The sequence below is a fragment of the Berghia stephanieae genome, chromosome 5, assembly GCF_034508935.2.
Source record: "Berghia stephanieae isolate SIO BIC M18660-M18661 chromosome 5, UCSD_Bste_1.3, whole genome shotgun sequence".
Classification (NCBI taxonomy): domain Eukaryota; kingdom Metazoa; phylum Mollusca; class Gastropoda; order Nudibranchia; family Aeolidiidae; genus Berghia; species Berghia stephanieae.
The window spans coordinates 24,457,237-24,475,860 of NC_088364.1; the positions used below are offsets into that span (position 1 = coordinate 24,457,237).

Sequence of the window (18,624 nt, forward strand, 5' to 3'; positions counted from 1 at the left end):
CATAGATTTTAGACTGGTCGTAGAAGATTATAAAGCTTTCTATTATTATAGGTCAATTGTTACATATTATCAGGACAAGTGTGGAGCGGGCATTTATATCAATAATCATAAGAAATATAGTGCATGGAGAAGTGCCAGATAAAAACAGATTTTTCTCATCATTATTGATTCTGTTTTCATCTGGCATTTTTCCATACTCTATATTATTTCTCATCATTATTGATTCAAGTGCCCGCTCAACACTTATCTGAATTTTATTCAACCCAAAATCGGAGCTATTCCACGTGCGTCCTATTTGTTTACACGTGTACCATGGCTTGTTTCATACAGAGGAGAGCGTTATAGCTTATAGCTTAATTGGATCCAATAGTCTGATGTCACCTCGCCCAGCAACGGCGAGCAGCGTGGTTCTAAACAAAGAAAATTTGTACTTTTTATTCTTCATGCTGGCTAGAACTTTTCATATGTCATGAGATCAGAATGTATAAAAGTCAAATAGTAGTAGAAAGCTTCGCAGTCTGAATGACGCTTGCTGAGAATTGTGTGGTCGATGAGTATATCTACTCTCTCCATCCATGTTGTTAATTGTTTCCATTGGTCACGGTCCTGGGCCAGAGTTTTGAGGTTGTCAAGATCTTGTTGTGACTTTAGTACTAAAAGTCAAGACATGATCATATTTATAATGTTTTTTCTCCTCTGAATACACTTTTATGCTCGTCGGAGAAATATTTCATTAGGGCGTCCGTCATTGTTCAGCTAGTTTAGAGCCAGTTGTTAAGTTACTATGCGTCATTACGAGGGAAGTGACGTCACGACTGTTGAATGTTATTGCTTGCTCATTGGAAAGTTTGTCAGCCAGGTTCGTTGTGATCCCCTAAGAAGTTGAGAAGTACAATAGGTATTGATTTTGATAGCCATCTTTTTGTGTGGCTGGATGGCTCAGTGTCTAGTGCGACCGTTCACTGATATATATATAATATATATATATATATATATATATATATATATATATATATATATATATATATATATATATATATTATATTATATATATATATATATATATAATATATATATATATATATATATATATATTATATATACTAGTAAAAAGCCCACAATTTCGAGGGGAAGGAACTATTTTCATTCGATATTATGCCCACCATCATTTAATGAGGGCAGATTGGTAAACAACGTTGTCTGAATAACTTGGTACATCCTCTGTTGATTTTTCTGTGTGGCCCAACATGAAGTGTAAGCCGCTATAGCCTCTGACCCGTGACACAGCAACATATAGTTGTCCGTGTGTGAAAACAGGTTGTGGTAATAAAATCAACTGCGAAAATAAACCTGAAGTAGCAGACGTGAGCAGAGTTGAAAGACGATCCTGGGATCGAGAACTTACCTTACAGTACAGTACTCTGGTGATCATGTTTGGTGGCGTTTGGCACCGTTGTTATGCACCTCCACTGGAGGTGTACAAAAACGCACCATGTTTATGCACCTCTGTTGGCGCTGCTGGTTGATTAATGAAAATGTTGCTGCTTGAAGCTCGAAAAAATAACGATAAGTGTTGAATTGTAAGCCTCAATTTAATAGACGAATACATACTGTGGACGTTTCTGATTTCCACTTTATCAACAAAACACGACAAATAAGACACTAAGAGCGAATGAGAGTGAATGGCGTAGATAATGTAAATAGACATAAACAATGATGGGACAGGAAGTTTTTGAAAAACAACAAAAACAAACCAAAGAAAAAAAAAAGAGGAAGAAGAAAAAAATAATAAAATAAAACCCCAATAAAATGACAAAGACGCGGTAAACGAATACACCGATGATAAAGATAAAATATTATAAAATGATAACAATCGAGGTTTACATATAAATGCACGTCGATAACACATTGAATGGTACAGATGTTATTTTAAAAATATAATAATGAAAAAAAATTTTAAAAATAAAATAATAATAATAATAATATAATAATAATAATAATAATAATGATAATAATAATAATAATAATAATAATGATAATAATAATAATAATAATAATAATAATAATAATAATAATAATAATTAATAATAATAATAATAATAATAATAATAATAATATAATAATAATAATAATAATAATAATAATAATAATAATAATAATAATAATAATAATAGATTAATTTAAGGTTTTAAATATATGTCCAGTAACTATAACAACGAAAATGATGTCTTTCTCAATAAAGTAAACTTTGTAGAAAAATGTCCACACACAATGGGATTGAACCCAGTACTTCCAAGGTTAGAATCTGACAGCTTATCCACTGCGCTTCGGAGCCACCTGACCATTAATAACATTGAATAAGGTCTTTCTAAAACCTTATTTTACCTTTAATGCAACTTCTATTTTCTTGTTTTAAATTTCGATTTTTTAGATTTATTATTATATTATTATTATTATTATTATTATTATTTTTATTATATTATTATTATTTTATTATTATTATTATTATTATTATATTATTATTATTATTATATTATTTCATTTATTACCATAGAAGTTATACCTGGGTATTATCCACCCGAAACCATCACATTGAAAGAATCAAAGGGGCAATAATAATACTTGATGTCATAAATAGATGAAAACTGTTGAAAACTTAGTGTAAATCTGAAATTCTTAAAGTAATTAGGTGAATACATTATTTCGAATGCGACGATTTGCGTAGAAACGCCAAACTGACAACTTTTTACAGTGTCGAAATTGGTTGTTTTTTAGAGTGTTAGTGTCGTCGGTACATATTTCATGATATCGGTTTGACTCAACGAACTTTCAAATTGACTTTAGATTATAAAAGGAAATCAAATTATCTGTTTATCTATCTGTAAAAAATACATTTCTAATTATCAAATCTTTCAGTAGAGTTGTGCGCCGTATAATTTTTTTTTTGGACTCAAATGGCACAATGTTCTCCACAAGGCTAGCCTATATTTTTTTAAAGAAAGAAATTTAAATTCCATTGTATTTATCTTCCAACAACAGTCTACATGTTTTTATATTTCACTTCCTAAACTGCTTTACACAGTTCCTCCTCGCCTCCCCTCTTTTCACTTAATTAATTGCGCACCTTATAGAAATATCTAGCATTCTGTTTTAATTCTTGCTTCCTTACAAAGGAGCATACTCATTTCCTGCCAACCAATGTTTTGTTTATTCATCTTAACTACGCCACTACCACATTATCTCATTCATCTTTGGTGTTTCATTCATCCTGTTTTGTTGATAAAGGGGAAACCCGAAACGTTCATTTGATCTGTTTTTGTAATTAAATTGAAGCTTACATTCAATTTCACATTATTATGTATTTCTTCGAGCTTCGAGCAGCAACATTAACATTAAGTGAATACTTTATGCTGGGGATGTAGGAGCTTTCGGAATAACTCCCCTTTACTTAACTTATTGAAAAACAAACATCCTAGCATCTTTACTAAGACTTATGACTAACCCTAATAGAAAAAAAATATCCTCCGATCTCGAGCTAACCCAAATAGAAAAAATGATGACAAATTGAATAAATAAACGCCTGACAAAAGATCAACGGTGAAAATACAAATTTAAAGAATACTGGGGATGTAGGCGCTTTCGGAATGTTTCCCCTTTACTTAACTTATGGAAAAACAAACATCCTAGCACCTTTACTAAGACTTATGACTAACCCTAATAGAAAAAAAAATCCTTCGATCTCGAGCTAACCCTAATAGTAAAAAAAGAATCAAAATGGCGACTGAAATACCTTCATGTGATCAAGTGAATAATATCACTATGAATGCCACGATTTGCTGAAAAATGCCAACACACATGTATACACCACACACAACACACACACACACACATGCACACACACAAACATACACGCTATTAGAACATACTACTACATAACAACACTGATCACCGCTAAATCAACAACACAACGGAAGTAATAAGAATACTTGATGTCATAAATAGATGACTCAAACTGACAACTTTTTACAGTGACGAAATTAGTTGATTTTGAGATGTTAGTGTCGTCGGTACGTATTTTATGATATCTTTGTGACTCAAAGAACTTTCAAACTGACTTTAAATTATAAAAGGAAATCAAGTTATCTGTTTATCTATCTGTAAAAAATGCATTTCTAATTTTCAAATCTTTCAGTAGAGTTGTGCACCGTATCAATTTTTTTTATTGACTCAAATAAGCACAATGTTCTCCACAATGCTATATTTTTTAAAGAAAGGATATATATATATATATATATATATATATAATATATATATATATATATATATATTAAATATATATATCTCGGTCAGGCGGATCAGTTGGATCCCGAGTTTGGCATTGACCCCGTGACTTTTTATTCCCCGTTTTCCTCTGGCACGTCTCCATACCATATATTTCTCATCAGATTATCAGGAAGAACCTTATATTTTCATTTAAATATACACTTCGATAGTGATACTCAGTCAGTGGGTCTATATTTTTTTAAAAAGAATATAGGTGAAAATGGACATGAATTTTCTGAATTGTATGCCTGGAGAATTAATACAACGAAAAATGAAAAATAAATGCAAATGAGATGAAAACACAAAGGCTTTGAAATGAATAAAAACATTCCACGGTTGGGATCAATTGTATAATAATACAATAATTACTTGACGTTTAATACCTCTACCGGGATAAGTCAATGGCTTAGTGGTAATTCACTCGTCTTCGATCGAAAGGCAATAGATTTGAATGGCGTTGAACGAAGTAGAAGAAGAAGAAGAAGAAGAATGGCGTTGGAAATGGTGAGTCTTGCTTCGGACGCTAGAATTTAATTGCCTTATTTAAAATGGTATTTAGAAGAGGGAATGGATCTGCTGGTGATCAAAATTATGTTGGAAATATCTTTAATATAAAGAATATCATTACACCTTCAACGCCTGTATTTTAAAACTACATTTTATAAATCGTCTTTAGCTCATATTATTGTAGTCGGTACATGCGTTTGACAAATTAGCATTATTTTGTCATTATCTTTATCACTGAAATGTGTGGAGGGGAGATGAGCTGGTTATGATCAATATAATGTGTGTTTATCCAGAGGATTTGTCTAGCTTTTGCCTAAATCAAGTGTTACTTCAAATCATTGTTTTGTATAAGACATCATACACCAGTAACTTCATATTATCATAAATCTCATTGAAACTGTGGTCATCAACTTACGTTATTTACTACGATCGTGGTCGTATTTGCTTGCCTTGATAATAAAACAAAATCAATTATATTCAGCTCTTTATTACTGTTATGCCTAGCGAACAGATGGTAGAGACCTATAAGAATATAAATGGATTTGATAATGCAACAACGATATCCGATATTATAGTAAAGGCTTTGTAAAATGCATTGCTAATCTCACAACAAAGTTGAAAGTACTCACTAATTTTTCCTACACATTCTAAAAATATAGAGATTTACATGCAGTCACAGTTTTGAATTGCGTTTTACGTGCAAAACAAACTCTTTAGCATTCAAAAATTCTGGGGATCTCATTCCATGGGTTCTTTAAAGTTCCAAAGTTGCGAGCAGTTTTCAGTTTTATGTGATTCAGATTCAAAAGTGAAGAACTCTTACTTATAATTTTGCACTACCAAAAAAGTTAAAAGCGTCATTTAGGATTTAGTATGGAACAGTGAATGGTACCTTACTGCATTATTCCTATTCAGGTCTAACAGTTCTTAGTCTCTAGATTTTTGCTAGGTCTATGCTAGGTCTTCATATATTTCATTACAAAATACCTCATGTCTCTCCGTTTAGATGTTTAAAAAAATCCTGGTAATTTAACTTTAACATTAAAACGTTGTTTTACATTCAGGTAAATTACGACATCATTATCATTGTAAACAAAAATAGGTCGAGATTGCGAAGTGGTACAAACTTGCTTTACCACAAGGATTCAAGCTCTGCTTAACAGTTATTATTTTCTATCTTTGTCGTGTATACTCTGATGAAATATTTCCTCATGGAATGATATAAGAAAAAAATATCTTATTCTATAGATAGTATGCGCTTGGCCGAGAAGTTCACAATATTGCCATCCGGAAGTATAACGGACCAACACACAAAGCTATGTGTAACCATGAACTTTTATAGCCTGGTCAATACAGTTTAGTGAGAATCACTCACAAACGCGGATGGCAAAATACAATAACAAAGTCTTGAGTGACGTCATCTTCGTTCTATCTATATTGAAAGTTGTCATATTTTCAATTATATCGTGTTGCAGAGCTAACAAATGAAGAGATTGTCGCCCAATTGGCCATTTTCTTCGTTGCCGGATACGAAACGACAGCCAACACATTGGCCTTTCTGACACACTGTATTGCTGATAACCCACAAGTTCATGACATATTGACGGCGGAAGTGGACAATGTCATTGGTGAAGTAGGTATTACCTATTGGGTAATATTATGAGGTTTATGGTTTTTTATTTTGATTGTTATTAGTCATTGTTTTACATTGTAATAACAAGGATGAGCTCATTTGTTCAGGTCCTGCACTTGTGATTAGGAACATTTTTTATGGTTTTAGGCCAGACATACATAGTTATATTGCACAGGGGATCTACACAATCCGCTATTTTAACTATCTCTCTGTTCTTACTTTTCCTCGAGTACTCGTTAATACAGGTAAATTCTCGATCTAGTATGGGTATAATCTAAAAGTGTTGCATGCTGAAAATGAATTATTAAAAAATCAAATTCAAACACGTTAAAAAATCTCACACCACATTTTCTGCAACAATCCGAATAATATATATATTTTGGTTATCTGTCCATGGCTCAGTCTTGTTCTTCCTCATTTGTTAATTAATCGGAAACCCCTGGCAATAGACAATGAATTTTCTTTCTAAATTTTTATTATCTCATCAAACTATACTCATTTTGAAAGACGGAATGAAGTTCAATACTGTTGCTTATTTGACGAATTTAAGTGAACTTATCTGTCACAACAAGTGCAAAAATAACTTAACACGATTACACGCTAAATTACTTTTGCTTAAAAATGTGTTAGGGTTAAGAATTTCATATCACCCAAAAGAGCATTTGTTAAACCACAAGTATACTGTATGGATGTGAAACTTGGAACGCATCACAGGCATGTATAAGGAGGGTACAGATTTTCGTAAACAGGTGCATGCGTAAGCTACTCAGAATAAAATGGATGGATAGAATAAAAAATGAAGAAGTATGGAAAAGAACACAGCAGAAACCAGTGGGAGAGGATTTAGGAAGAAGACGATGGAGGTGGATTGGACACACGCTTAGAAAGAATGACTCAACTATAACAAAGAAAGTATTGGACTGGAACCCTCAGGGCAGAAGATCAAGAGGAAGGCCACGAGGAACATGGAGAAGAATTAAAGAAGCTGATATACAGAGAAGTGGTAAGACCTGGAATGAGATAAAAAAGTTGGCTCAGGATAGAGAAGGATGGAAACTGTTTGTCTGTGGCCTATACCCTGACCCAGGGTGAAAAAGGCAATGATGATGATGATGATGATGATGATGAAGTTTTCTGTTGCATTATGTCATTCACAGTGTGGATTCAAGCGCTTTGTGTCTCGGAGTTATAGCGCTATATAAGTTTTAATTTGTCCAATTTTGTCTCTTAAAACTCAAATGAATTGTTCACTTAAAACAATAAATGTAAATTTACTTTTGCACATGTGTGTATAAATCTTGTTTTCCCCCCTTCAAAGCCAAGTCACAGATTATGCTACGATAAACCAAAACGAAAATACACAGTGAGCAGTGCTCTTAATTTTCCACTTTGTGACGCAACTCCGAATTTTCCAGCAACACTGACATTTTTCGCCGTGAAGTCTAGTGCTTGCATGGTAAAAATATACATCAGAAAAAATCAGATTTTGTGGTTTCCGCAGAATTTACGAGTTTGTTTTTAATATTTCATGAATGGAAAATACTTCAGCTTTGATGCTTATCCCGGTATTGAATACTCTCTTCTTTTCTATTTCGAGTAGTATTATTTCTTTGTTAACACTTGAATGAGTTACCTATCATACTATGTATTGATTTACAAGGTTGTTCCGCAATAAAGATACACAACTGAAACACACGTCAAATTTAAGGAAATCATATAACGGTTTAGAGACAGGGAGTTCCATTTATCTCAAAAGGTAGTTTTAATACTGTTTGGTCTTAATCAATAGTGAGAGTGATCGCTAATATTTATGAATGCACCTTGACCTCTAATGAGACAACTAACTGCTCTGTTTCTTCTGGTGATTGCAGCTGTAATTTGATATATATCTGCATATAATATTGTAATGACTCCTACCAGTTCTACAAATTATAAATTTGTCAAATGGTCGGAGGTCCCTCTCCAGTTTTATACTCCTTTCTCTACCGTTGGCATCCACGATCCTTGGGTCTGCCTTTTATCTTTTTTCTTTCCTATATGTAATCCTGAACAGAATTCTTCATGATGTATTTCCCTTTGCCCGCATTTCATCTACATCTCTTCGTATTAAAGATGTCGTTCAAGTGCGTTTGGTCATCATATTTCTTTTTGAATTCATCAGGTCTCAAGAGACTTCTTTGGAGTCTAAAGTTTGAGGCTTAATCGATCACAAATAAATTGTTCCCAACCAAATTTTATAAAGAATGTTTCGTAAGTGGATTGCATTTTGATTTTAGTTGTTTCATATCTTGCTTGATAATGAGGATTGAAGCAGGTTTGTTTAATTTAGTTGTATGAAATTAAATATTAACGATTTTAAACTTATCTATTTATATGTCTCTTACGTGCTTTGCTCGACATCAAATTTAAAGATCAATATGTGTTTACTACTTCTTTTATGACCAAAAACCGTCTCTTTTGCAACATGTATTCTTGGGTATTTTCATATTATTTACTATATTGAGGTTTTCATATTTGAATTTTGACAACCACCAACTAATCATTTAAGACCAATGGAAACGATAGCTAACCCTCTCCTTACCACCCACATTTGTTACGATGCAGCCAACACTTTTCTTATTCTGATTTCATTTTGTTTTGGCTATAGCCATAAAATCTACTAGACAATGTGTTTACAGAGATAATTTTTCTGAACAAAATATAGAATATACTCGTTACTATTCTGTTTGAAAAATCTATTTTTGTGTTGGGTGAGTATGAAGTTTCTGTTTTTTTTCTGAAAAATGCTGGTAAGAAGAGAGTTAATAAAGTATTTTCCTTTGGCTTTCCTTATTTTGTGGGAAGAGGTAAAGTACTGTTTGCTTGAGCACCAAGACTTCTTGTCATTAGATATCAAAATGGATATCTTGGAACCAAAATATATAATGGCATAAGTAAGCTGTAAAGTCGTATATTTAAGTGGTCAAAGCTGATTTGTCTCATGTGACGATGGACTCATTGCAAAGTTAAAGAAATATTTCAAATATGTAATATTGTATTCATCGACATTTCATATATTGTGTTCATTATTCATTGAGTTTTTATATTACAATACCTTTGCCATCCCGTCATTACGGACATAATGCAAGTAATTGTTAACACCTTATTTTTATGTTTATCATTAACACTATTTTCAGTTCGTTTACCTTTTGCTTTATACACCGTGCTTATATTTGTTTTGCTATCTGCTCTTGTTGATATGACACTCGTCTTCCTATTGTTCAGGGTTCGAGTCCCGCTCTGAGTAGCGCATAGTTGAGTCCTTGGAGAAGGCTCTTTAATCACATTCTCTCACCGGACTTAGGTGTAAAATAAGAACCAAGTGGTTAACAGCGTTGTTACTGTCTGAAAAAAAATGTTCGTCTGACAAGCGTCATGTCTCGGCCTACGCCATGTCTCGGCCTACATGTCAAGTTTAGATTTTGCTAGGGACCGCTTGTAAAAGCGCTTTGAGCACGTTTAGTGGATATTGCGCTCTATTAATGCTCGGGGACCTTTTACACTTATAGCATACAGAAAAGCAACATATCAAAAATGATGGTGCTATAAATTAAGTTTCATTTTATAATTTGTATTTCCAGAAAATTCCTACTTCAGAAAATATTCAGAACCTCAAATATATGGATGCTGTTGTCCAAGAAACTTTACGGCTTTTCCCCCCAATTCCATAGTAAGTAAAGTATTTGTTAATAGAACACAAACAGCTGCCAGATGTTGTGAAATGTAAAAATAGTAAACAAATATAAATATTATAACTGCTTCAAAAATAGCAAAAAGTTTCGAGCTCAAAACATACCCCCAAGCATAATACTGGTGTCATAAACAATGGTAGAAAGACCTCAACAAACCTTGTATGAATAGTCCAAGGCAAAAACTTTTGTGCTTTTCAATCCGTTTAAAAAAAGGATAAGAATCAAGCATTTTTTTATGCTGTTTTATTTTCATTTAGGCTGTTTATCGCAACGCACCCAGTCACTAATATCAGATATAAAATTTTCGATATTAGATATAACATTGAGATATTTGTCAATATAAATGGAAACAGTTATCGCGTCTATGTAGGAGAAGTGACAAGTAGGAGTAGACAAATAGGAGTCAGATAGTTTCCCCAAAGACAAAAGTTGTCGGGTGCCACTGTTGCCCTGTCATAGTCGGGTTAAAGTTCCTGACAACTCGACAGATAGTAAGAGAAAAAAATAAATTTAAAGAAATTGGTAGTAAAAGTAGTGGTAGATTATTGACACGTTATATAGGGATAGATAGGTTCAGAAGGTAAGTATTAATTCCCGTTAAAGCAGAAATATTTTAAATCAAGAGAATTACCTCACACAATAACAAGTTAACATATAATTTGCCAATAGAATAATAGTACATTCTGATTATGTAAAGTTAGGCTATGGGTAGTTAATTTTCATCTCTTCGTGGTCCGTTTCTCAATTTGTTATAATTGGTTTCTTATCTGTTAAGATGGTGGCGGCACTAAGATTGCCTCTGCCTGGTTATTTTTTGGAGAAGCTTTTTATTCATTCTCTGGGTATCACAGTGGGTCTAGATAGATTTAGCTCTAGATCAGCATGTAACCAAATGGTCTTTTCTGGGTAACCCGATCTGTGAAAATACCGGAGTAAATCTTTGACTAATTGCAACATTTTTATATTCCCTATGAGCAGTGATGTCGTGAGGATTTCCAATTAACAAATCCTTGACATCACCACTGGTCTAAATTTTGTTATTCGTGGTCCTTAACTTTTTAATTTAATTAACGGGGTACAGGAAGGTTAGTGGGATGGGGAAAGATAAGTAAACAATTAGAGCATAAGAATCAATACATATAACTACCTAATAGTACTATTATATTATTAATAGTACATTTGTAAATGTAATTCATGTAATGTAATTCATACATTTGGACGGCATACACACATATGTAATAAAATATACATATATAGAAAAAGAGAGTGAATGAAATATTTTGTTATAATAACATGAATTATCAATTTCTGTTAATAATATGAACTATCGATTTCTGTTATTTGATAGGTTGTGTCTACTTACGGCCCAGGCGAAAGCACTATATTAATTATTACTCACTACATATACTAGTTTTAAATGGCATTGATTAATCATAACACAATGTAAGATCACAGCTATAAGATTGATATATTTATTTCATACCATTGTCCACACAATGTTTCTCGCTAAATAGAATTTCGAGTTCACCGCTATATTAGCCTGTTGGTGATAGAGTGATGGAATGGGAGAGAGACCGAGTTAGCGAGTCTTTGCTTTTATAGAAATATGACCGGAGTTTAGTGAATCCCAGAAACCAATGATGTTCCAGGATTCATCAGTGCCAGGATGTCACTGGTCAATTTGCTCGAGACCAATCATATTCTGCGTACGCCATCATGGCTGGCGTCAGGTAACCTTGTGTAATCCTGTGATATTTCTAATGGCCTTTGATCGGCTAGACAGTCGATTAATTGGGAGTTCTTGTAATTACAGCAGATGGCAACTTTAATCATGCTGAGATAATAAAACCATAAAAGTATGGGGCGACAATGTGAGATATATGTATTGAGTTATTTAAATTTCCTGAGAAAAATAGGAGGGATTTGGAATAGATCACTTCATTAGTGTCGTTTGCATAAAAGTGGAACTCAATGAAATATTTGGAGTGATGTCACCAAATTAAATAGTCTGACATAAATACAAAATAAAGAGAGTCCTAAAACTGATTCCTCTGTGGCAGCAAAAGAAGGGAGAATAAGAAGAGAAGTCTTGTCCATTTTAAGGTATTGTTTGACTTCTGTCATAGAGGAAGGAAGAAAACCAATCAAGAATATTAACCCTGAACTTTACAAGAGTTTGGTATATTGTGTCAAAAGCGGCAAGGTCGAGGAGTATGATGATAAAGGGCGATAAGCAAACTGAAAATTAGAGAATAATTTGTGTTCATTCAAAAACGCCATGGGTGTAAATGGGTACATGGGTGGTAATAGTGTTGTTTCTGTTGAGACATTCGCAAGTGCCGTGCCAGCTTTATGTCTCCTCATATATGTTAATATTGCTCTCGGCTAGGGACTCCTCTGCAGTGCATGTTGAGTCCATTATATGAAATATGGGCATGCGATATGTAGGAAAGGTTCTCTCAGTAATGTCAGGAAAAAAGTGAAATGTAATTTTCTTTTAAAATAGGACATGTAAAAAGTGAAAGCAATTTTCCTTATCTGTTTCAGTTTGACCAGGGAAGCTAAGAATGATTGTGTCATCAAGGGAGTCCACATTAAGGCAGGAGACGCCATTTTTGTGCCTGGTTTTGCAATTGGTCACGATCCAGAATTTTTCCCCGACCCGGAAAGTTTCAAACCAGAAAGGTAAGAATTGATGCTATATTTTTTAAGGCAAGCATCAGATTCAACCAAATTTTGTCACTGAATTTGTATCATTTTGCTTTACGTTCAGCTTCAGTTTGAATTTGATGAATCATGTACATTTATGATACAATCATGTTACAATACTAAAGCATATCAGATGCTTATCACTGCGACAGGGCACTAAAGGCCTCACAATTTACCTAATTTAGATCTTATTAGATTATTGTATTGTAGAGGATTGTATTAATATGCCATCTCGCCACCCCCCCCCCCCCCCCCCAAAAAAAAAAGCAACAAAAACAAAAAAAAACAATAGTATGTCTGTACAAGCAAGATGCATTTGATCACACATAACACACACAGCACACAATCACACACGCCCGCACAATGCACACACACACACACACACACACACACACACGTGCGCACAAGACACTCATTCAATACCCGTGCCTAACCATTAACCGGTAGCCATCGTTAACATAATATGACACTAGAACCCTCTAGGACTTATTATATTTAACGCCGTTCTTTAGGTTTGTGAAGCGACTAGTGAGTTGTTGTTAGTCGTGCCCAAGAAAACAAGTGCTCCCATTGGTTGAACTAATGAATACAACTCACGATTTGTTTTCTATAGATAGAATGCGCTTGGCCAAGGAGTTCACAACATTGCCATCCGGAAGTATAACGGACCAACACACAAACTCTGTGTAACCATGAACTTTTATAGGCTGGTTAATACAGTTTAGTGAGAACAACTCACAAACGCGGATGGCAAAAACAATAACAAAGGCCTGAGTGACGTCATCAGCATACTATCTATTGTGGCCAAAGACTTGTCTTTGACGTCATTTTTTGGTCAGTCAGGCTACGATTACCCCCCCCCCCCCCCCCCGCCCCTATCCCCCTTCTCTCTCTCTGTCTGTCTCTCTCTCTCTCTCTCTCTCTCTCTCTCTCTCTCTCTCTCTCTCTCTCTCTCTCGCCCTCCAAATCTCCACCTATACCCCCCCCCCCCCCACACACACACACACGCACTCACGCGTACATATGTTTCTAAAATGAATGAAGTTGACGCGCTCGGTTTTATATTGTTGATTTTAGAACGCCAGAGTAAATAATTTTTACTTAATTCTCTTTATTAGACCATAAACTTTATGGGTTACACATAGTTGTGGTATTGATTGCATTTGTTTTGGCAAAAGCACTAGTAATTATTGTACTTTAACAAATTACCGAATAGTAAGATATTTACAAAGAGACAGATAAAGACACACAGACAATAAAAACAACACACACAGGGACAAACACACATTACTTTATTCCTTCTCAGCCATAAACATCTGCACATACAAAATCAAGCACGGGTGTGAATGTATTCGTGCTTTAAGATGTAAGCGTTGATGGCTTGGAAGAGCGAGTTTTGTAGAGTTTAAAATATCACTTAGAAATAGACCAACGTACAGTTCAAACTTTGAACCTTCATCTATATAAAGATTTATTTTCAGAAGTTGAGACTGCAGAGAACATCAATTCGTACCCAAGTAAAGTTCCATATAATCCTCTTACGAAGTCAAATACACGAGCGTGGGCTGATGTTTGTACCGTTTGCCCATAAATCAAAACGTATTTCCGGTACAATCATAAAAATTCACACTCAAATTATACTTCTACACTCATGTACTCACGTGACGTCATTTGGGCTCATAATTGAGTGTCGACACAACCTTACTAAGACAACGGGGTTGAGAAAATTCGTTATACAAAATGAAGGCCGCTTATGGTTATATGTTTATTAATGATTTCGCTGTTAGAAAGTGGGTTAGAATTATCAATTACAATAGAGATGTCGCAACAGAGACAAAAGTGTTTGATCGCAAACGACCAGTTAGGCCTTTCTGCATATAGGCCTTTCTGCGTCTGATACGAGTATTCAAGGAGCAGTGGACTGTAAAATTAGTGTAAAACAAATAGACATCGCTGATGAAGTGGGATTTCAAAAGAACGAGTACATCATATCATAACATCCCTCCTGGGTTACAGAGAAGTCTCTGCATGATGTGTCTCAAGACAGCCAACTTCAGAAATGAAAGCGAGGATAAATAACATTTGCACCCAACATTTGAAACTAGAGAGAAGGAGAGACTTTTCTGCAGAAAATTGTGACTGATGATGGATCTGGGTCCACCTCTACGACTCGGAAACCAAAGTGTAGTCAATGGAGTGCAGGCATACATCTTCAAGCCCAAGGAAATTGAAAGTCATTGTCTCTGCGAGAAAGGTCGTGATTATCATTTTCTGGGACATGGAAGGCATAGGTCACATGGAATTTCTTGAACAAGGACAAACAGTGAACTTTGAACACTATGTTTAAACTCTACGATCCCTAAAAATAGACTCACACGGGTTCGAGGTGGTAGAGGTTAGAAATTGCAACATGACTTGCGCAACCACACACCAATCGTCAATCCCAAGACGCATTAATTCGGTTCAAACTTACGACCCTACAGCACCCAGCATATAATCCGGATCTTGCCCCATTTGTTCCCCGATCAAGAAGGAAACCGTTATAACAGTGATTTGGAGGTAGTTGCAGATTGTCGTCGATAGTGCGAGCACAATCACTGGCAGCTCTGTGTTTTTCGTGATGGCGATTATGTGGAAAAATAAATGGCACTATAAGTAGCTGATATTCTAAGCTTTTTTCCGTGTATTATGTTTGTATGTGCTATTTAAAACAAAACACAGTTATAAGATGACGATACTTATATATCAACCCGCCCTTGAATTTTTGATTATTAAGACAAATTTGATTCAAATGATTCATACACATTTTGAATGTTATACATAACAGAAATTCAAAGTTAAAGTAGAAAACCTGATCCACTTTTGTGTTGGATGACGAAGTTGACATGTTAACGCATCATTTCTCATGTTGGATATAAAAGAATGTTGATACGATGGTTTTGATTCAGAGCCACTATGCAGTTAGCAGGATGCGTCGATCCCATTGTGAACCCATTCGACTCAAATAGTAAGCGGGATCTTGAGGTTACCCTCAGTTCGATATTCGAATAATCAGGTAAACAATCGAAATGTAGACGGGGGATGTATCGCTTTTCGAATAACTTTATAATATTGTTGAAAAAGACATTAAATACTTGATAATAATCATTTTAAATACTAAATTGGACAACGTCAATGATCTGTTTACATTGGTCTGTTTTAGATTTATGGACGATTCTGTGAACCCGATGACTAATCTGCCCTTCGGGGTGGGGCCTCGCCAATGTATAGGAATGCGTTTGGCTTACAAGGAAATCAAAATAGCCCTGGTCCACGTACTAAGGAAATTTAGGTTTTCAAGTCCCAACCAACTGACAGTAAGTATTATCCTGTTTAATGTTATGTTTGTGGTCTGCTAAGGGGGACGGAGTGGCGAGTGGTTAAGGCATTGCACTGTGACCTTGAAGGTCCCGGGTTCGAGCTCCGCTTCAGCTACTTTCGTTTTTTTTTCCTTGGGCAAGATTATTAACCCCCAATTTGCTTACTTTGGTTAATAAGGGTGGTTCCTGTTGACATCAGACATCTTGTTTGATGGATTATCTATATTCCTTCATGGAATGTCCAGGCGACAGTATATAATGGTACCGTTGCGATAGGGCGTAATTGTTTTTGTCGGCTGCCTGATTTATACGAGTAATATGTGTTGAAAAGAACAGTTTGAGACGAGCCATTAGACCGCCAAAATAACCGAAACCTTTGTTGGTATAAGTGATAGCACGCCTAGTCAGAAGTCACAAGTTCTGAGGTTTGTTAGTTAACACTAGCAGATCAATTTTTTCATCTCAATTTTACTCATATTTATCTCTGCTGTAAATAATGTATACAGTATAATTCAAATGAATGATTTAGAAATGATGGTTAAAAAATACAACTGTTTTCATACAAATGACAATTCTAAAATCAAATTTTTAAAATCGTGAGTATATATAGCGCGATATCCACTAAATATGCCCAAAGCTTTTTACAATGGGTCCCGGAACAATGCAAATCGACTCCTGGAACGCCTTTACCTGCTAGGTATTCATTTTATATCTGAATGTGGTGAAACAATGAAGGTAAAGAGCATTTTCCAAAGACTTTACTTTTTCGTCGCTCACAGAGGGACTAGTTCGAATCACGAGTAATTAAATTGTAGCACGCCTTATCGATGATCAGGAGACTGAGTTTCGATCCACAATCGAGAAGTACAGATGCTTTTTGTCTTGTATGTATTATGATTTGTCTGGTACTGTAACATACAAGCGATTACAGATTTTTACGTTACTTGAGGACTTTTTTCTCCCCAAAGATAGGGTTTGGTATCCTTTACATTAATGGGGTTATTGATGGCACTCAACATTGTCACCTTTTTTTTCAATTTTACATATTTGTTATAACTTACTCACTTTCTTACATAAATGCTAAGTTGCTAGAAGCTGGTGTTTGTAAAAAGGAAGATTGGAAACAAGAAAATACTAAATGCGGAAGGTTTCGGGCTCAAAATCTATCTTCAGCCATAAAGAAAACAGTTAAAACCGTAATACATCATTTTATATCCAGACTGACGGGAGAAAAGTTCTCAGCACGTTCAGTCGAGACAAATGATGACAGGAAATCAAAGAATTTCATAATTGATGTTTTCGATAGAAACCATCTCTAATAAGTGATTTTTAATGTTGACTTATTTCGAGAAGCTATTTTTTCACTGATTTGAAGCGTGCAGTTAGTTTATATAGTTAGGCTACAAACAGATGCTTACATTGTGATTTGTTCTTTCATACCGACTTTTGGCAGCCAATGCTGATACCCTTGGATTTCATTTACAAGTAAAACTAACTTGATGATCACGGATATTTGATGAAAATGAACGCTTAAACTAATTAATGGGAAATAACAGCTCTCTCTCTCTCTCTCTCTCTCTCTCTCTCTCTCTCTCTCTCTTTCTCTCTCGCTCTCTCTTTATTAGATTATATTGAATTTGTGACAATGGTACATTGATAAATGTTCTTTCATTTCATATTGTCCACAGTGGGCCAAGGATATGAACCCAACTTTCTTGTGTACATCCTCGCCGGTAATGGTGAAAGCAGTACCTAGGATAGAAGTACCAGACTTGTAGTCTGATTCACCAACACGTGTTAGTAATCGTTTTAAAATGTAGACCAAGCCATACGGAAATGAAATTCAAATTTTTAGTTGGCGATGCAAACTTAAGTTAGCAGCAAGTCTACTTTTACCTCTCCACTCTTATACAGACTGAAGGAAGAATAAAAGTACTCAAATTAAAAAGATTAATAAAATATCTAATGCGGCTTCCCAAGCTTCCACATCATCCAACATATCATTAGAAGCTGTAATTTAAGTAAAATTGTAAATGAAGGAATGCGAATAATTATGTCTTCAAATCTTTTAAATTTCACTTTTTATATATTAGTAAGAGGAAAACCCAAATAAGCATCTGTGGTTTGTTTAAACAATGCATTTAAAATGCGTTCTTATTGTGACGTTTTCTCACCTATCACAGAGACAAAGACTACATATCAAAGAGCTTGGGTAAAACCTCGAGTCACAATCTCGACTTATTTGATCTTTACATTCAACGCACTAGAATTGCCAAGAGCCATTTCCGATTGGTTTGGTCGATTGTATTTATTTGTCACTCACTATTCAAATGATTGCATGTTGTTAAGCGTGGCACAACTT

The 18,624-nt window shown here is 34.7% G+C and overlaps 1 protein-coding gene across 1 annotated transcript in view; it reads left to right on the plus strand.

The window, feature by feature from the left end:
• Nucleotides 1–18,210, plus strand: part of LOC144972633 (cytochrome P450 3A24-like) — a 46,528-nt gene extending 28,318 nt beyond the window's left edge. Inside the window, exons 11-15 of the mRNA XM_078914097.1 lie at nt 6,306–6,463; nt 10,084–10,172; nt 12,742–12,879; nt 16,106–16,259; nt 17,951–18,210. Of these exons, the coding sequence (XP_078770223.1) occupies nt 6,306–6,463; nt 10,084–10,172; nt 12,742–12,879; nt 16,106–16,259; nt 17,951–18,040 (629 nt within the window). The 3' untranslated portion in view covers nt 18,041–18,210. The remainder of the gene's footprint in view (nt 1–6,305; nt 6,464–10,083; nt 10,173–12,741; nt 12,880–16,105; nt 16,260–17,950) is intronic.
• Nucleotides 18,211–18,624: the final 414 nt, after the last annotated feature.